The 21,170-nt window shown below is 42.1% G+C and overlaps 1 protein-coding gene across 5 annotated transcripts in view; it reads left to right on the top strand.

Moving 5' to 3' along the window:
* The window catches only part of LOC133349455 (voltage-dependent calcium channel subunit alpha-2/delta-2-like), a 151,368-nt gene that overhangs the window by 94,534 nt on the left and 35,664 nt on the right, over positions 1-21,170 (top strand). For 4 of the 5 annotated variants that reach the window (XM_061562928.1, XM_061562923.1, XM_061562925.1 and 1 more), the window contains 7 exons: positions 83-190; positions 5,316-5,394; positions 6,654-6,703; positions 11,774-11,863; positions 13,826-13,891; positions 16,282-16,359; positions 17,129-17,203. In XM_061562928.1, the coding sequence (XP_061418912.1) occupies positions 83-190; positions 5,316-5,394; positions 6,654-6,703; positions 11,774-11,863; positions 13,826-13,891; positions 16,282-16,359; positions 17,129-17,203 (546 nt within the window). The remainder of the gene's footprint in view (positions 1-82; positions 191-5,315; positions 5,395-6,653; positions 6,704-11,773; positions 11,864-13,825; positions 13,892-16,281; positions 16,360-17,128; positions 17,204-21,170) is intronic. The other variant, XM_061562924.1, reaches the window with a different exon arrangement.

Raw genomic sequence — 21,170 nt, 5'->3', positions numbered from 1 at the left:
GAACAACAGTGAACACTTGCACGGTAGTGAGTCCCTCGGTACGTTGTTTCTGCCACTTTCTTGTCTTTTCCCCCATGAGCAGAACAACGTTACCCGAGCCAACTGCAACAAGATGATCATGATGTTCACCGACGGAGGAGAGGACCGCGCCCAGGACGTTTTTGAGAATTACAACTGGCCCAAAAAAGAGGTGGGTTTTTTTTACCATCATTCGCGACTGTGGCGTATGGCTCTCCAGTGTGCCGACCAGTTGTACTACCGTGTGCTGTCCAGCATGATGTCCGACGTTTCGCCGCGCGAGCTGGGAGCCTGTCCGGTGCACCCTGAAAACACATCGGAGAGATGTGTTGTTGGTTGGTTGTGTTTTGGCCTTATTTATACTTTTAATTCAGTTTATTTTTAAACTGCGCATATTTCGGAAACGCCATGGGTTAAAATCTGCTGCGCGGCCTCATTAAACTTTGCTGCAGCCTCATTATCTTTACGGTGCCTTTACTGCCCTCACCACATCTGCGCATCCGTTGTGGCTCCTGACAGCACTAACATCCGCAATACCTGCAGTCTCATGCATTTGTCTGCACTGACGTAAGCACATGCTCCCATTAAAGCACTTGTACAGCAAACACCTCCTTAATTAGCACTCTGATAACATGTGCTCTGCTTTAATTACTGTAAAATATTGCGTTTTCCCGTACATAGTTGTGCTATATTGTTATTCCATAATGCAATCTGATCGATGAGAGCCATGTGAAATTACACATGATTTGCAGTACCCCATGCTAAATTTAGCAAAACAATGCTGAGATTATGTAATTACCACGAAAAGTTATGTTTTAAACAATTAACTTTAAATAATTGTAAACATTTTACGAATCGTTACCAAGTGCAATTGCAGGCGTTTTAGAGACACGTAATCTTTTCAGTGATCGCGAGATCGAATTGCTTAACAGCCACAGTATGTACGCTTTTGTTTTAATGATGTTGCCGTTTCTAGAGCCACAGATGACACATCTGCTCTGACAATGATGATGATCTTGGTGTTATATACTTTAGCGTTTTGTTGGGCTGTAACACTTGACATTAAAACATTCTCAGATATTTTTTGGGACTCCCAAAAGATTACATCCCACATATGGCGTCGGCTTTCCCCCCTCCCTCCCATGCTGGGCTTTCATTTCTGTTTATGTTCTCACTTCCCATAGCACGTGAATAAATGATGAGCTCTGAATATTCACCACAGAAATATGGAATATAATAATAATGGATTTTTTTCACCGTTTTCTCTAAACTTAATTTTAAAACCGCTGCTTGGAAAAAAGTAAATAGTCATCTGCATTACTGAACTTTTAATAGTTATAATGGTTTTTTTTTTAGTATAATTTCTAAATTTGACAATTAAACACGTATTGATAATAGTATGCCTATTGATAAAGCACAATTCCAATATTGTGTTATCAACGTAGTGCTTTTTATATGGTGACAGGTCTCACCATGGTTATTTCAGCATTATCTGCATTCACCTATTCTAATTTGCATTTTGTGCCCTAGCACTTAAACAAGGTTTTTTTTTCTCATAGAGAATTCTTGGCTTCTATTTCTATAAAATATTTCTAAGAATTGGTGTTTAAATTTCAAGTGATTTTGGAAATGGGTTAAACAACAAGCTATGTTAAACTCTCAAAACATTGGGCACTGGCAATGCCAAAGAAAAGAAAAAAAGCAGATGATTTGCTGACATTTCATGCAGTGCCTATTTTTGCTCTGTTCTGAAGAAGAATCATCGCCTGAAACATCACCACATTTTTTTTTCTGTTCGAAAATAGTCATAAGGATAATTGTGGTATTTTTGTTTAATTAGTTGCTCAGGCACCACTGCCAACACAATCCATCCTTTTTTTTAATTACAAAAAGCATTGAAATCTTGCGTTTAAAATGGAAATTATATGCAGATTGACTTTGTTGATATCAGGTTCAGCTCGACAGTGCAAGTATTTCCAACACGTTATTGCGTTATCGGTTCAGTATGGTCAATCCTTACTGAGGCAAAACCAATCGAAGTGTCTTAAGATTTTTTTTATGTTCAGGTTTTGGGTTGATTTTTCTAAATATGCTATCTTCATTTTTCTATCAAATATGACTACATATTTTGACACGTAAAATTAATGTTGCAGGATTCCCAAGGGTTCCTGTAGTGCCCTGTTCTCAGCAGTGTTCACATATCCCACCCATAGTGGCATCGTGGGGTACGTGTCAAAAGGAATGACAAGTTATACATTTATTTTATTCCAATACCCCACCCCCACGACCCAATTAGACATAAATAATAAACCGTATTGACGTGTGGCTGGACTCTAATATGTACACACTAAAAGCTGTGGATATCCATGGTTTGTGGATATGTGAAAACATTTTTGCACTATACATGTTGTATTTATATTATGTTACCATTATTTCTCATCTGGCCAGCTTGGAAGTGGAGGTCAAATAACCACTAAAGGCCCTCTCTAGAGCTTCCTCTAATGGAGGTCCTTCAGCCAGCAGTGATATGAGCAAGTAATTGCAGGGCTGCACCATTTTACCTATTATTTCATAATTACTAATTACATAATCATGCTGCTATACAAAGATACCGCAATGAAGTTATCACAATAACTGATGCAATGGCAACTGATACATGGAATACAAAAACGAGGAAGACCAGATGGGAAGAGACAGCAGACAGAGACTTGGCACCTTGGGATCTAACAATAACAACAGATGACCTATCACCCGATGGGAATATATAGCAGACAGAGGCTTGGAACAATAGGTTCTAACAACAACAGAAGACCTATGACCAGATGGGAAGATATAGCTGGCAAAGAATTGGCACAATGGTTTCTAATAACGACAGAAGTCTTATGACTAGATGGGAAGATATAGCTGACAGTGGCTTCTAACAATGGGATCTAACAACAATAACAGCAGAGAAGACGGCAAAAAAGATCTCAAGAGGCAGAGGGAACTGTGTATGGGCAGCACGTACAGAAACACATTATGCCACTTGATGATGATAATGATTATTTCAGTATTCAGTTCAAACAGGTGACCTGTGTCTCTTGCTCATCCCAGATGAATTGAGCAGCTGCTCTGGTTGTGGACCCAACACAAGAGCACAAATTCTTCGATTCCTCGTGTGAAATACCCAGCAAAGAGGCGCAGCTGATGATTTATTACACTTCAAGTAATCCCAGGTGGCTGGCGGCTTTCTATGCCTAATTGACAAGATGTGACGGTGCGATAATGGGGGTAATCGGACAGGTAATTAATAAATACTGCAGCCAATGTCCTAGAGCCGAGAGAGATGAGGGTTGGTGAGTGCTTGATCGAGTAGGTTAATGTATTTTTTTCCGTGCACGACCCTCCAGGCTGTAAAACATCTTAGGGCTCTTTTTGTTTTGCGCACCTTAATGAGGAGGTACGTAATTGCCACAGAGCACAACAGTTTACATCACAGTCACCGCATTGCTGGGTACCTCTCAACAGCGATATTGCAATATTCTGAATTTTTATTCTCAATAATACTCGAGGTCAATTTCAGTGTTCCATGTGTGTGTCTTTGATTTTTTTACAAGGCAATTAAAACATCCAATTTTTGTGCATTAAGCAAATTATGCAATTCAGGTAAAAATGTATAGGGTTAAAGCAATGCAACCACATTGCTCCAAATCAACTGCTCGCACACAAAACTGCTTCATATGTACTGCGTCGTGATCAATACATTTTCTATCTACGTGACTTTACCGAAAGAAGCAAAGAGTATGCATAAAAAAACCCATCATGGAAGATATTTTCGCCTGCGGGAACACAAACTATAAAGACGCATCCACATGTTTCCCGCAGAGAATTTGGTGGAATCTCTGTAGCATTGCCCAAATTTTACTACAGTATTACCCCCCCCCCCCCACCATGGGTGGTCATACTAAAACTCTTGGTTGCACAAAGGGTACAAAACATCAGAGGTGGGACAAAGTCATTGTTATGCAAGTCCAAGTCGAGTCTGAAGTCATCAAATTCATGACTCGAGTCTGACTCGAGTCCTAGTCACATGACTCGAGTCCACACCTCAGAGGTGGGACAAAGTCATTGTTATGCAAGTCCAAGTCGAGTCTGAAGTCATCAAATTCATGACTCGAGTCTGACTCGAGTCCAAGTCACATGCCTCGAGTCCACACCTCAGAGGTGGGACAAAGTCATTGTTATGCAAGTCCAAGTCGAGTCTGAAGTCATCAAATTCATGACTCGAGTCTGACTCGAGTCCAAGTCACATGACTCGAGTCCACACCTCAGAGGTGGGACAAAGTCATTGTTATGCAAGTCCAAGTCGAGTCTGAAGTCATCAAATTCATGACTCGAGTCTGACTCGAGTCCAAGTCACATGACTCGAGTCCACACCTCAGAGGTGGGACAAAGTCATTGTTATGCAAGTCCAAGTCGAGTCTGAAGTCATCAAATTCATGACTCGAGTCTGACTCGAGTCCAAGTCACATGACTCGAGTCCACACCTCTGCAAAACATACACATCTAGAGCTCCATTCACTTGGGGGCAACATTGCCTTTCTTTCAGGGAGGGTGTTCAGTTTATGTCAACAAAAGAAAGAAAAAGAGTTGCCCCAGCCGGCTTGATAGAGGTGACATGTTGATAAAATCGGTTGCGATTTGATGTTGAAAACATATCCCCCCGTTGCATTGCAGAGCTTGCCACCCTCAGGAGAAAAACATGTCGGAATGACACCTGTTTACATGCCTCTGTTGAATCTGACATGTACACAATCCTTCATCGCCAAACATGTTCGTTGTCTGTGGCTTGCATTCACTTCGAGAACCAGGATTGGAATAAAAGGATTGCTATAATTACGCGGCCAATCCTAATTGGCTGTTTGAGCAGCAACGAATTCACATTATTAGTGCTGTGCTGTTGGCGTGGGCCGTTCAAGCTCAAGAATGCTATAGCAGGTTTACACCATCTTAATGGGACAATGTTAGGACCGTAAACCCGGGATGTCTCACACTAATGCGTTGCTCGAGAAGGAATGCATGCAGAGGATTAATACATTCGTTGAACAAAACAGTGACAAATACAAAGCAAGGGAATGCATTCCTCGAATCGCAATAATTAGAGTAGAATCTGTGTTGGCCTACGGCCGTTAAAGGAGAAGGCTGCGTCTATAGTTTCTGTGTTGAATCAATTAGACAGAGAGGGCTCCTCTAACTCCCTGCATGCACTGCAGTGTTGTCTCAAAATGTCGTCCCTTCCCCTCCCACTTCTCTTACAGGTGCGGGTGTTTACCTTCTCCGTGGGGCAGCACAATTATAACGTGGCCCCTATTCAGTGGATGGCCTGTGCCAACAAAGGTAAGAGACTTGCACGCGTTCATTCACGTGTTATTGCTGTGTGGTGATGCCGACTGCCAAGGTGCAAACCGGTGATAGCTTGCTCACACGACTGCTGCCGGAAGGGTCTCTACGAGTTGGTGTTTGGCCTACGCTTCCACACAGGCCAGACGTCTTGGAAGAGGTGGGAGTAGCCACCTTTGACCCCACTGTGGTGCAGCCATTTATTCTCCTGGGTGGAAACAACTCGCCATCTTATTGAACTTGCACGCCATGGAAATGGAATTGATGCAGTGACCTTTGGTTTTGCAAGTCGAGTGTGCTAACCATAGCAGCACGGCGATGTCCCATTATTAACGTGCTGTGTGCATTATTGCGAACGAACATTACGGTGTTGTATAACGTACCCTGCACGCGTAATCATTTCTATAGTTCGCGAGGGCAACATGATTCAAAGTATGCCAACATATTTCAGGAGGGTTCTGCTTGAGATGTTTGGCCAATTCCTTGAATATTTGCGAGGATACAGAACTCACAGCCAATTGCATCACAATATCTCTGATAATTGGTTGTTCTTTCCCGTTACCAAAATGTGTATTTGTAGATAAGTGCAATTGATATTTTATCCATACGAGTGTTTGGCCAACAAGAACTACAATTGTATGGCATAACTCAAAATAATCATTAGCATTGTGGAGAATATAATTGACAAAACATATAAACAAACAACGTGTAATCTTAATATATTTGAGTCTCAAAAACTGGCAGTTATCCAGCACTGGTTCAAACAAGACTGACTCTGCTGCTGATACACGATGTCGAAACTGGTCCAGAGTTTGCTTGTGCTGATTCAATGTTGCTGACATTATTCTCTCCCAGAAGGCCATGAGGCCAACTGGGTTGGGTAAAGAATACTTTTCTGTTTATGTTGATAGATATATAAAGAAGTAAAGCCTCTGCTTATATACGTGCATTGTGTTCTTGTATTGATGTGATTTCTTTGAAAGATTCCCTTTTTCCCAAATGTTTGTCACTAATTTAAACATTTGTTTGGTTATATTGATATGACATTATTAAGGTTACTGCATGGTACAGATAATTAAAATGGCATGCCATTTTTAAATGTCAGATGTTTTTCTCATGGAACAATGCATGTAGCATTTTCTGATGGAACTTTAACATTTAATACCCTTAAGAAAAGCAATACCACTGCCATCCCTGCATACTGTGATGTCTGAAAGATCAAACCTTGAATTTAATCTTCTGCTTGGCTGCTTCAGGGTTTTATTTTGAAATCCCGTCCATTGGCGCCATCCGCATTAACACTCAGGTGAGTCTCCGATTATTTCAGCCAGTACACATTTTTGCAGTATTTTGATTGTAAGTCATGCATTAAAGCTACTACAAGTGCACTGATCCAAATAACATCAACTTGGATTCCATTAAACTGGCAGCTTAGGTAATTCTAACCAGTGTAATTGCTTCCAATTCAGAACGTTTTCTCATCCTAATTTTACTTGGCTTAACGTGTTTTATGGCCAATCACCGTTTACTGCATGGCGTGTAAAGTATGCCCCTTGATTGGATATAGTGTGAATGTAAATTAAAAAGGTGCAGATATTTATTAAACGTCATCATTATTGGGGGTGTATTGACAATTCTTTTCATGCAGACGTTCTTAAATTTGTATTGCATGAGTAGCAAGACGTTATTTGCAAGATGACATCAGGATTTCATATTATCTTCATAAATAATGTTACTTTTATGAAAGCAAATGTGCTCACACATACTGTAATTGTATAAATGTACTAATATCTTCCGGTTAAACTTACCAAGATGTTAGATTCGAAGCAACATAAAGGTTGTTTTTTTTTTGACAAAATATTTCCAAGGAATACAAAATTCAACGACAAAACACTTTGTCATTTTTCCCACAATTGTATCTTGATTGTGTTGTTGGCATCATGTCCCAAGATAAGCCTCCGGTTGGATCGCTTACGCTTTTTTATTTTTTTAAACACAACATGTAAAAGACTTAAAAGCCTATGAGTGTACCGATAGTTTATCATAAGAAGCAAAACGGTAGGGTTAAGCTAAATGGCACGCACCTTAATGGCAAAGAAAATGGTAAGTGTGATGATTCTACGGGGGCAGTGATAACTCACGATATCAGTGAGGGGTTTACAAAGGATTTGAACTGAAGGGGTGAATGGAAAATAGGAGTTTAAGCTTGTAGACAACCTTGCTTCATGAATAAGAAACCACAAAGCTGAAGGCTTTTACAGCCACCGATACAATGTCCCTTGGGATTGTGCAGGGAAGGGAGGGAAGTCGTAGATTCACAAGAGTTGGACTGAGAAAAAAAAGTTATTTTCAATGACAGAGAAGGATATTTCATCTGTCACTAAATAAACACGTGATTTATACATAAGCAATATTTTTTTTATATTCGAATGAAAACGGAAAAGAAATGAAACGATAGTGTTTATTAAGTGGGTCCAAATAATGCTTATATTTTTTTCCTCAGCAGGAATAAATGAAAGGTTGATTTACATGTGGATACTACGAGTGTAGATTATCGATATGAAACATGTGGAATATGAAAATTAATAGGAAGTATGTTCATCTTCTTGGTTCTTTCGGTAAAGTCACGTAGAAGGGAAGTAATAAAATAATAAAAATAAAACATAAAATAATTCTCACGACGTTTCGGCCACAACGCAAGTAGCCGTCCTCAGGTGAAACCAGGTCTGTCGAGGCGACAGCAGTCTGAATGAAACAGCACACGTGCTTGGAGCATATATATAAGCTGGGTTGGAAGGAGGGGGGAGGAAAGGGCGCCTTGATAAAATAATTTGCATATCAAGAGGAATTTAGCATATTTATGGGAAATGCAGGTATGTGATTAGTACTACTTATGTCCGTGCATTATGTAGGATTAGCAGCATACAAGGGAGGGGTTATGGGCAATGCAGCATTGTGCCCATGGTGGATACTGCTCACATGAGCCACCCCAGGTGTTACCAACCTTCCCATTGGCTCATAAAATGAAACTGAAACCCCATTGGCTCATGGGCCATGTCGCATGGCTTAGCATGAGGTATGAACCACAGGCCCGAGTCATGGGCCGCCCCACACTCGTCGACGAATGAGAGAGGTGAGCCGCTCAGAATACAGATGAGATGTTTGCCACAAGAGCGAAAAGCACATTTCATGGTCTTTGCTTCATTATTATTTAATATGCATTTTTGAGAATGCTGGGTTGTGATTCCAAAAGCAGCAAGGGAAAATGGAAATCCTTCACTTGTGGAAGTAACCAGTGTTGGAATTGGCTGTCCACTGGGCATGTAAGTAATGATTACAGCAGCGCAGGAAGATTCACTCGAAGTGTATGGGCAATGTGGCAGTACCCCAGCACCCAGACTGCGTGTAACAGTGACCAAATGTGGTAGGCTTTCCCGCTTTCTTCCGTTTCCAGTAAATTGTTTGGGATTTAAGCTCCCATATCACATGGCCGTGTCAGACGTGAAAGGCTGAACGTTAAGGGTGGATGGACTGCTGCCACCAAATGTACAGCACATGGAATATAACAGCAGACCAAAATTTAAAAATGGTCTTTCTTTGTTTGGTTCAACCTGAAAGCAGAACCATGGAAATAGTCAAACTTTGTTTTATTTTAATTATCATTGCTTATCCCAATGATTGCTTTTAGCGGTTTGGCCAACAGATTAAGCCAACTATCTCAACAGAAGGGATTTCTCTACTTTGTATTCATAGTATATATGCTCATGATGTTACATGTTGGTTCATACCACTGGCACACGATTACCCACCCTTCCGATTAATGCCACATCTTCTTTAATGTACATGTTACAGCAGATGGTATGCTTTCTCAGTATCCCTCACCATTACATCTCAGATATTAAACCACTGCCACTGTTGCAATTGCAATAACTACTGGAATAATACGGTTTTCCATTCACAGTACTGTAGTTTGATATAATTCATCATTGCAACCTCATACCATTGTTTTGGTTTTTATCATATATGCCAGTAAATTACTTACAGTGCCTCTGCAATGTATTGACTTATATGAAACAAATATTAGACGTGTTCTTTTGTTTATTCATGATTTAAAAATGGTGTGAAAATCTAAACAACTTGGAGAATATAAGTTACATTTTTAAAACACTCGGACATTTATAGGGCTAGATTGTAAGAACACTGCCGCTGTTTTCTGAAGATATTGTTATGGGAGAGAAGTTCAAATACTGGGCACTGATCTGCTTAATTTAGCGCACATTTAGCTTGACACATATAATAGGCAAAAACATTATCTTTTGCGCTCATTCCACACACGGTCTCAGGCTATGCATGCATGGTAGAATTTGCTTAAATATCTAAATGACTGCAGTTCATATGTGTGATGGCACACGGTGGCAAGTGTTATTGGCTATCGGTGAATAGAGAATCAAATCCCAGACACTTATTTTCTTTTGTGTTTTTTTGCTGTAATTTATAACAGCATGTGAGCTGTTAAAAATTGCAATAATAGTGGAAGATGTCACGTAAATTACCTGTAGGTTTTATTTTGTATTTTGCCAAATCAATCTTGCGAGGCTTCGTGCGTTTATTTATTTATTCATCACCCGACTACATGTGGTGTAAAAACTAGCTTGTGTGCGTGCATATGTATAAAGTAGAGAATTATTGTTTTAATATCAGCAGTTGGGTTTTTTTAGCTGGCATTTTTTTTATAACTCGGCATAGAATAATGATACGGTCATTCCTTTAGATGTCAGTTATTATGTACTTTGTAAGGAATATATACATATATTTAGCTTCGTAGCCGCTGTTGCTTGCGAATAAGCCATCGTTACAAGTCTCAACAAAAAGAACACACCCCTTTGTGCATCCGCTAAACTGTTGACAGCCGAGCGTATCAACAGTTCGGAACTTGGTAACAGTTGATGTCCTGCCAGTGACTTGATAAGAAAAGCTGTTAGCCTTTTTGGTTCAAGCGATGGCCCATAAGACGATGGGGGTCACCTTTATCCCCTCTGAGGGAGGACAAGCGTTACCCCATTCTCATTAAACTCTATTATCTTTTGTCAGCAAATGGGAAGTAAGGTGACTTGATGGGAAGGGGGAGAAAAACACCTAATTTGCAAGCGGCAGATGCATCAGCGCGGAAGGCGATTGCAATTTATAAACCCTGCGATATCAAAGTAGTGTTGTTGCGTGCAGCATCTATCACTTAGGCAGTAAATGAATGCAAATGTGTTCATCACGTGGGTTATCTTGAACACTAACTACGGTGTTTCGTGGTAGGAAGTAACAATTCTCTTGCTGAAGCCACACATTTTTTGAGATGAGGATGATCCACGGCGAATGCGGTTTTAAATCTGTTCTACGTGTTTTTTGAACATGCTGTGAGATTATGCACGCAGTATCTCTCCTGTGATGGGAAGAATAGATTGGTAACATTGAACGTCAGCACTGGCTTTGTGGTGAGAAGTCGCCAGCGTGAACGCTACTTATTTTTGGATCCTCGTGCGGTTGCGTTACGATCTTTGTGATGTCCTTGGGTACATGGACGTAATGTCCTTTTAAAAAAAATCCATCTGGACATCCAGGACACCTGCTGTAATACAATGGGCACAATGGGTATCATGAGCCATGCGCTCGTGCTGTTCGTAAATTGTAAGGCTGAGATAGTCCATACTGAAGACATGAATAGTGTAGGATTATTTTGTGGAGTGGATTTGGTTTTTGAACAAAGTGTAACAACAAATGTTCTTATCCCATTTGTGGAGTCATGAAAAAAAACACTTTACAGTTCATCAAACAAACATAATATGTTTGCTTCCCTATATAGATTTTTTTTCATGTATGATTTTCTCCAATTTTATTCCAAGCTTAGCTATCGGCATCATTTTTCGAGATGAAGAAGTGTCTATTCAGAACTCTTGCAAAGCAATGCACCACTGTATATTCGATAAAAGCCTGCACAAGCTGATATCACAGAACTACTTTTGAAATTACTTCAAATAACCTGTTATTCACACTAGGGGCATTAGACATTTGCACATGCCCTGTTATAGAGACGTTTGTCATATGTATGGCAGTCAGCCTGATTTTTGTATGTCTCTCCGTTGGATTTTTTTGTTCTAAATTATATTAAAAAGATCGGGAAAATGTTATGTTATTGTGACTGGCTTCAAACATAGAATCTCAGCGGTGCTGGCTATGTGCTCTGACTCTATAATATAAAATTAATCTCCATGGGAGAATCCAGTAATGCCACGCTGTCACCCCCCCCCCCCCCCCCTCTAAGGATATCCTTACTGTAGACTACGGATGATAGAGCATTAATACGACTCCTTGCTGCTTTCTTAAGGATTATCTGGATGTCCTTGGAAGACCTATGGTACTGGCAGGACCCAAGGCCAAGAAGGTGCAATGGACAAATGTCTACAAGGATGCATTGGTAAGGCATCGCACGCAAACCGCATTCAGACGGTCTGCAGATAGCATATGCCACTGAGCATATCTGTCAGGGTCTGCCAGTGGTAGCAGGTCACTGCATTTAATTGGTTAAAATTGCATGACTTTCTGCAATGTTACGAATCTGCCGCATTTCACAAGGCTATGGCTGGAAATGATTAGATGTTATGTTTACCTGGAGGTGTTCTTTTTTTTACTACATGTGTTTAATTTAGTAGGCATCCACCACACCTGCCCCAGAATGTCTTGACTGAAAACAAAAACGCAACCTGGATGCAGTAAGAGAGATAACTACACACACATGCTCTATGAATAACATGTTGCCTGAGTTGGGCTTTCAATGCCCAGAGGACAAAACACATTTTCTACAATAAATAGGCCAAAAGAAACCATATGTTGTATAATTGCACATTTTACCTTTTAGATTTTTTTTTTACTAATTGTTCCATATGCCAGAAAAGAATACATACAGTATAAAAAAAATGGCAAATTCTTTCAGATAAACACAATCCTCACGCTCTCGCAAAAAAAAAGTCGTTTAATTTAGCAAAGAAGCAGTGTAATTTGTTACGCGGTTCCGATTAGCATACAGGCTTTACAGTTGACACCGCGCAACTGTGCATGCAAATTTGAAGCGTAGTGCTCCGGTTCTTGGTTGCCTTGCTAAATTATTGTGTGACACAAATGCTGGGGAGGTCAATAGAATTTAACAATAAGGTGCACAAAAGAGTTACACAAAGTCAGTTTGTCATTTGTTTTGCAGCCGCCACCTTTATGTGCTGACAATATAAATATTGGGTCGAGCAGTGGTGCCAGTGGTTTTACCGCATTGCACGATGAACCCAAACATACCTAAGTGTTGTAACCAGCAAATTATAATTAAGTGGCCGGTTCCCCAACCCCACATTCACCAGCATGGTAAAGTATGGTTTAAAAAAAAAAAAAACTCCCATGAGTCACATGGCTTGGGGAGGCCTTCATGAAGAAGTGGATTGCCAATGAGCTGTAAATTATTATTATTATACATTATATTAAATTTCACACACATTTCTACCGAAGCTATTTAATAATCAAAAGCTTGGATGTAGAGGACAAACCTGTGAAGCCCTGAAAAAAAGAATCCAGTTTAGAATTGCATGCTATTACCAGAGCAAATCACGTGAAATTCCCAGCCATCTGCTTTTGGGTTTGTTGTGCAATCAATGGGCAAATAAAATTCCGGAGGTGAGGTGTTTGTCCAAATCTTTACTTACAGGCAGATGAAATGTGAAGGCAGTATAAACTGGTGAGCAGCGAGGTCATCGAAATGCGCATGGTTATTTAATGCAGTCGTTTTATGTTTCGCAGTGAGGATCGGTGCCTTTCGTGTCCGTGTATATTGGCACGCTAAGCGTGTGAAAACCTGTGGCATTAAACACGGGTGAACATTCGCATTGTGTCTATACTGGTGTCAAATCCCATACATGCCCTCTGTGTGTACTTGAATCGTTTGTTATAGGTTTTTTGGGGGGCGAAACATGGGTGAAATTATGAAGCCATGCAGGATTTTTTTTTGAAAGTTAAACATCATTATCATTTCCATGATCAATACTAGTTAACAATATCATCATTATAATCAGCCATGGCGAATCCACTGCTGGATGAAGGCATACCTCAAGTCTCCGGCATCTCCTGCAATCCACCCAGTGCATGCAACACGAGCCGATTTCCTTGCTCCAAGAAAACCGGAGCACTCGGAAGAAACCGTTTAATGTCAAGAGAATACACTCAAAGTTGCGCACAGATAGAATCAAGATTCCATCATTGTTGTACTACCACCTCGCAACCCCAAGCTCCTGTAATTGCAGTCCCGAGTAACCATCGTCATTATTTATTTATGTTGCTGAGGGCACAAGATACCGAGATTGCAACGCTCACCCCGCCGTTCCGTGCCGTTTCTCTTTAGAACCTGGGTCTGGTCATCACTGGCACCATGCCAGTGTTCAACATAAGCAAGAACGCAGGAGAGCAGGTAATGGGGGTATGGGGGCGGGAGAGAAACTCATGCCAGTATGATTGGTAGGTGTGCTGTGATGTAGGTTAGGCAACAAATGGAGCTTGTGATTTAATGAAAAAAAAACGTCCGTTCGACTTGTAGCGTTTTTAAAAAGCATGCTGCATTTTTTAAAATACATTTGAAAGTCTGTAGCCAGCTGCTATAAACTAGAGCCCGTGGTTCACTTACCGTGGAGGAAAGTGTGCTGCTGTGTGCGTGCTCACACTTCGCGGGGCAACAGCTGCTCGTGACTTGGAGACTGCTCAAAATTCTCCGTGCATCTTCGTTAAACTGCACATGCGATGAAAATGTCAGATGCCCAAGTTGCCCAACGGTGCTGCTACGTCACCTGCTTGTATGTACTGTATGTATGTTGAACTTCTTCTGCGCCGTACGTAGCCAACCGTGCTCATCGGAGGTGCGGGAGAAGGACAACAACCTGAGCGCAAAAAATGCAATCACCGCTTTGCAATCATAAACGTACGAGGCTGAAGCCACGTGTTTAACATGGCACTCCAACGTGTTTTCGGGTTGTGCCGCGTGTTGAACAGCATGGCGCCTGACGTTTCGCTCCACTCGATAATGCAGAAACCGAATATTAAGATTTTAGGTACAAGATAAAAAACTAAATACTGTAGAGAGCCGCGAAAAGCTACGCAGTACGTGAGATTGTGTAACTCTGGAGTCCTCAACCAGGGTCTGCGTAACGCTGTGGGGATGAAGGTATTTGATTTTGCCAAATGCAAATATGGGATTCGCAGCGGTCAGTCAAGTGCCAACAAGTCAGTGAGTGTAATTGGGGATCCATGGACCGATCTGCTCTTGTATGTCAACAATTGGTCTGGCTTCATCCAGAAGTGCAATCATACATGTGTTTCATTAACTTCGCATTTACAATTGTGCGTTACTGCTCACTGAAAAAGGGGGGTCTGTGAAATGTTTATAATGGTCATGGGACAACCTTGTTCTGCAAAATTTTGAGGCAACCATGAGGCTAATGTGGATGAAAGTTGTACACAATCGATGTTTGATTAAAATCTGGGAGCTACAAGGCCTAGGACGTGGCCAAGGCTAGGAGCCTCTAGGTCGAGGCCAGTCGAGGCTGGTCAAGGCCAGGTCCTGTTTGCTTAGGCCGGTGTTATTGCCACATATATTTTTTATATTGAGGCTGATGTTGTGGATGGTGCCTCCAAGGCCACGCCACCAGGGTCAAGGTCAAGGACAAGAGCTGAGACAGTCCCCAAGCCAGCCTCAAGGCCCAGGATTAGTGTTGAGGACCCAAGACTGGTGAAAATACAAATGTGTGGGATAGCCATCAGTGTGGCCTCCCTACAGTTTAACTCCTGCTTTTGCTGTATAAATGTGTATGTTTACAGTCCGTCATATATCCACCACATTTACGTGGATTGTACAATATGTCACGCCTTCCAAACACAATCATATCAAGCTGCTGTAGTGGCACAGACCGCATTGTGGTCAATATCTGTCTTATACTGTACTCTAATTATGATGTGGAGGGCCATTCGATATTGCAGATCATATTTAATGATTATATGCTCTGGATGAAAAAAATATAACAAACTGAATCAGGTGTGTGATAAATGATGAAGCTATTTGTCCTAGTAGCCAATGGTTTCAGAAAGGGGGAAAAGAATGAAGATTTGTATTTCATTTTAGCAACGCAGACAAAATATATTTTTTGGTTTAAATATTAAATCCTTGTTATAATAGCTTCTATTTATCAGTACTGATTTTTTTATTGTTTGTCCAAATTTTCGGTACAATATCTTGATATTGTTTAGCAACACGGTGAGTATTAATTTTCAAACTTCTGTTCTCTGGCTGACATTTTGGTATTAAGCCTTGTGTGGAAAAAAATACCGCTTGACATTATGGAAAGCCATTTTCAAATAACTTGCCAACGTAATGCGTGGAGGAATTATAAAAGTTAAAATGGTGCACGAGCCCTTTCATGTGCTGTGTTATGGCAATGCATAATTTCTTTTTTAAATGGGATTTCAAATTGACCTCATTGATGTCCTCTTCCTGAGATTTCACGATAGCTGCATTTTTTCTTACGTGAGCCTGTGGGTCACCACATCCTCAAGCAGGGCCGAAATGTGCAGCAACTTCTTTGTTGCTGTTTATTGCTGACTGCTTTGCGTTTTTTGGGAGCCTTTGTCCCTGTGCTTTGTAACCTTGAGAAAAAAAATAACTTTTTACGACGCTCGCAATATAACCTAAGCTTACGTTTTTGCACTGTCTCATACTCAACACTTTTCTTGTGATGTTTTGTCAAAGGTTGTGAGATACTGCATACACATACATGCAAACCGTGCTGTGTCTCTTGACGATGCTGTTCCCAGCAGAACCAGTTGCTGCTTGGCGTGATGGGAGTTGACATATCGCTCAACGAAATAAAGAAGCTCACCACTCAGTACAATGTGAGACCTGCACTATCAAAATAAAACAGTTTGTGTCATGCTGAAGAGCGATATGATATTTTTTTTGTAGGTTTCATACCCGGAGTGGATTATCTAGAATAGTATAAAAATACAAATAAGGCATGCGGGTTGCACATTTTTGGTCCTGCTAAATGCATGGGGAAATGCTCTGATTGTGTCATTCTGTGAGACTAAAGCAGCCTTGTAGGTTTGCTTGATCCAAGTGGAGGTGTGAAAATGAACACCCCCCCGCCCCACCCCTCTCCTCCTCCTAATCCACTCTCATCCACACTTACCTGAAATAACACATGGTGTGTATGTTGACACCTCTTGCGCAAGCTGTCTAAGCTGCAAGCAGGCGATACCGGGAAAAGAAACGTGAAGTGTGAACTTTTTTTTGCAGCATATCAAGCGCGCTGCTGGAACAGTGCACTGTCTCTCATCATCAAGTCACAACCATTTGCATGCTAATTGTTAAGCGCGGCCGTTTTATCGTTAGCTATGTTGGTCATGTATTCGAGCAAGACGGCAATTTTGACACGCAAATGTCATCTTCATTGACCTCACTATTATTTAGCTTGTTAATGGTCTGATTTGTGTTCACCGTACGCGTTTGGCACGGCTAAACAATTGTCTGTTTTTTAATAACTAATTGGATGTTAAAATACTAATTAATTTCTCGAGCATTGTTTGTCACGCTGGGGTTGTTGTTTTTTTGTCTGCAATAACTTCACCACCGTCTGCCACGTGCTTTTGTTGATGACTGCAGCTCGGTCCGAACGGCTACTTCTTTGCAATAGACCCCAACGGCTACGTGCTGCTTCACCCCAACCTGAAACCCAAGGTACTGAGCCCCGCTGCGTCTGCTCAGGGCTCCATGTGCACCGGAAGCAGCATCACATGCTCACTAAAGTGCTCGTCTCTTTTTCATAGTGTGCGTTTTTTTTTATGCAGTAACTGAATTTCATCGTATGATTAGGCAAAAAATTGTTGCGCTGAGTAAGACGTGTGTAGGATAGAGGACCGCTGCGGTGGCGAGATGTTCACTCCCTCGCCTGGTATACAGGAGGTTGTGGGTTCGATCCCGACCCTGATGCCAGTATATTTGGAGTTTGCATGTTCTCCCCGTGTTTGCGTGGAATTTGTATCTGTGTCCTCCGATTTTTTCCCTCCACATGTAGGATCAGCATGCGTTTAAAGAATTTGGCTGCTATAAATTTCCACATGATAAGCCACTTAGTTGAGCTGTCATTTGTGGCCAGGTCGCTTCTGAAAAGAAGCTGTATAGCTCAGTGGGCCTTACCTGGTAAAATAAACCTGGTAAAATAAACACGTTCCTTCGGAGTGGGCAGGTAGGAACTTGGTTGGACAGCGCATTCGTGCACGACAGAAAGCTCGCGGTCACGTGCCGCACTTCAACCAATCCGGGAGGGGCTCTGCACGGCAGACAAATAATCCCTGGTGGGCAGTGTGGAACTGTTGTTCCTACCTGTAAAAATAGTTTCATTGCAGTTACCGAGATGGACATTTAAATGGTCTCCATGAGTCTGGCGACCAAGGGGAAGACATCAGAGTAGATGGTGGGAGACTGTCGGGGTGGATATTTGAGGTCGCTGAGTGTCTACTCTGCAGCAGCTGCGGGATCTAGCAGAGAGGAGAAAGCATTGACAAGGTGCAGTGGTAGCTTGTCCACAGTATCTTGAGATTTTTTTTTCTGTTCAATAAATATTATACTCTCTGGTTCTTTCAGTAATGTCACGTAGATAGAAATAAAACACGACGTTTCGGTCGCAACACCAGCGGCCGTCTTCAGGTGAGATCAAATCAAGATTAAATAAATATTGATTTATTTTTTTAGATTGTGTCATGTTTATATATGTTGTCATGTGGGGTTCTTCGATTTATCAAATTGCCTATTTTATTTTCAATTACATGTTAATTTTACCTCTGTTTGTAATCGTCACAACAACTTGCGCTGGTAAGAGCGACTTGGGTCTGCTGCAGGAATTCATGCTGACAAAAGCAACAAAATCCCCCTGTAGGATGTTTTATTTTTATTTACAAGAGCACCTGAGATGATTTCGTGCGGCCAATGAAGATAAGCTATTCGAGATTACATTTTAAATTATTTAATCATTCAATTACTTCGTCTGCGAGTTGGTGAATTGCAGATACCCTGCCCACAAGGTTATATTTCGGGCAGTGCGAAGTTATACAGTCCATGGTTTGGCGATCATCGCTCGCGGTAGCACAGGGGAAGATTACGCTCTATTTTTAGATCCTTTATATTAAGTTCGCTTGCTTGCTTGCTTACGACCGTGCAAACCTTTCGGTCGTTTTTTAACCCACTTCCCGTGATCCAATCGAGCTGACATTTTGCACACAGACTCGTTGTGCGAGACAATTAATGTTCGTGAAATTTTTTTTTCCAAAATTTTACACTGTTTAGGGAAAACAAATTAAATATTTAATTACCAATTGTTTAATACTGCAATCATCTCTACCCATAGGTGGCAGCCATTTCAAGCCAGAGGATGAGAGGACTCTAGCCGCCACGCATATAAAGGATTTAGAGTGAAAAACTTTGTTTTTACGGGTTATACTTATCCACTTATGCAGTTGGTGTCCACGTCTTCCGCGCTTTGTGCGAATCCGGTTAAGCACTGCCCATTGTTTCCGTACCAGATGGAACCCAGGTAGTGTGGTGGTGGGCTCGCGGATGATCTTGTGTGTTGTGGAAACCGGGCATTGTGGTTTCGGGGCCACTGATCAGGTGTTTGTTGTGCACGTTGGCTGAACCCCACGAATTGGTCCCCACTACTTCGATGCTGAAATTCACGTCATGCTGAGTTTGTTGATGTTTCCAGAACGGCTTTCTGGGGAGCACCCGTGCTGACAAATCAACAAGCAACGCCATATTCACAAGCAGCAGCATTGTGCCAACAGTTTATTATTGACCCTGTACGATGCTGAACTGTGGTTGCCACGGTATCTGCATGCTGACATGCGTGTAATGATCGCTTTGCGGTGACACTGACAACTGCATTGCTAGCATCTCAATGTGCCCAGCCTGGTTCTAAATGAACAAATTGATTTATAGTCCTCTAATAATCAGATATCCCCGAGACGTAAATTATATGGTGCAGGTTTTTCAGTAAATGGTGCGCTGATTAATTCTCGCTCTGTGACTGATTGTTCGCGCAATGTGGCTGCTGGCTTCAAGTCGGCGTGAGTCTCGTGCTGCTGAAAGGCACACTCCGCTTTGCAATCCGCCTCGTGGTTGCGAGAGTTTGCCCGTTCCTTGCCTTGCGACACCAATTACTATATTACGCTCCCCATCTCCTACAGGCACTTTCCTCGCAATCTGGAAGATAGTTAAACGGAAAATGTATCTATATCTGTGGTAGTCGTTTTGTGTTTTGGGGGGGATATGGTGAGGTGGGTAAATGTGGATCAATATTGATTTGAAGCTTTCGTGACTGCAAGAATCCATTCTCTCTGGTTCTTTCGGTAAAGTCACATAAGAGCCAGAGAGAAATGTGGACCATTTGCATCATGAGAACAGATACTTTCTGGCCTACCCGACCACAGGCCACTCTTCGATTTCTATTGTGAGCTCACGGTGAATGTCACACGATGTCGTTTTCCATCACGGTTTGTTGACAACTCGAACGCGCCTTTGTGAATATAAGTACGAAGTATACAGTACCGTTCCATCGATAAATGCATAATGTTTATAGCACGTTTCGTGAGATTGCAAACCTCACATGGACTAAAACATGCTTGCATTTCCTTGGCCGCAATCCTCCTTTTGTCCATAACCGCCCTTGCATCTCGTAATCTTCTTGCAACAAAGGCGCAGATGCCGCTGCGAGCCCCGATCACCGCCAGTATGCGGAGGGGATGCAAAGGCAGAGCAGGGGGAAGGTGGGAATCTGCTGCTGATGTGTTTCCTACCAAGTCCGATCAGTCGTGACTTGCCACATGTGATAGAGAGCATCGGCGTGGTGGCAAATACCCAGCAACAATACGCCGAGTGGCCAGAGAGTTCCCTGCAGGGCACTCTTGATGAATGGCAGATTGGTCGGAATGGGCTGTAGGCAGCAGGGGGCACTCACATCGGCCTGCCTTTGACAGGACCTCCCCCGCACCCGTAAGGGGACATTACCTCCCTGAGCACATGAACCTTATGGCGTGACCCCGGGGTCCAGAATAAACGGAAGTCCAAATCGTAATGAATTATTGCATTTTTTTGCCGACTCCGTCCCACCGCGCAACATAAACGCCACGACCCGCCTGGCGCGGATCGTTCTGATGTCGTATCGTGTGTCCAAGCGCAGCAGCAGCGAGGACGAATGCGCAGAAGAAACAAAACTTTGATGAGCGCATCGTGTAGAGCTCGTCGAGGGGGATAGATGGCCCCGTGTCGTTCGCCTTCAACAGACATAAAATGACGACGCAGCGCAGTTTATGCGAGAGCCGGGGGCTTGTGGTGCCCCGGGGTGTCTGTGTGTGTGTCTGTGAGTGTGTGTCTCTCTGTGTGTGTCTGTCTGTGTGTGTGTCTGTGTGTGTGTGTCAATGTCTGTGTGTGTGTGTCTGTGTGTGTGTGTCTCTCTGTGTGTGTCTGTCTGTGTGTGTGTCTGTGTGTGTGTGTCTCTGTGTGTGTGTGTCTGTGTGTGTGTGTCTGTGTGTGTGTGTGTCTCTGTGTGTGTCTTGTGTATTTGTCTGTGTGTGTGTGTCTCTGTGTCTGCCTGTGTGTGTGTCTCTGTGTCTGTGTGTCTCTGTGTGTGTGTCTCTGTGTCTATGTCTGT

Source organism: Lethenteron reissneri, chromosome 30, assembly GCF_015708825.2.
Source record: "Lethenteron reissneri isolate LAM-NWPU_2019-01 chromosome 30, ASM1570882v1, whole genome shotgun sequence".
Taxonomy (NCBI): Eukaryota; Metazoa; Chordata; class Hyperoartia; order Petromyzontiformes; family Petromyzontidae; genus Lethenteron; species Lethenteron reissneri.
Note: the sequence above shows the minus strand (reverse complement) of the source record. Positions and strands in the feature narration are given on the sequence as shown.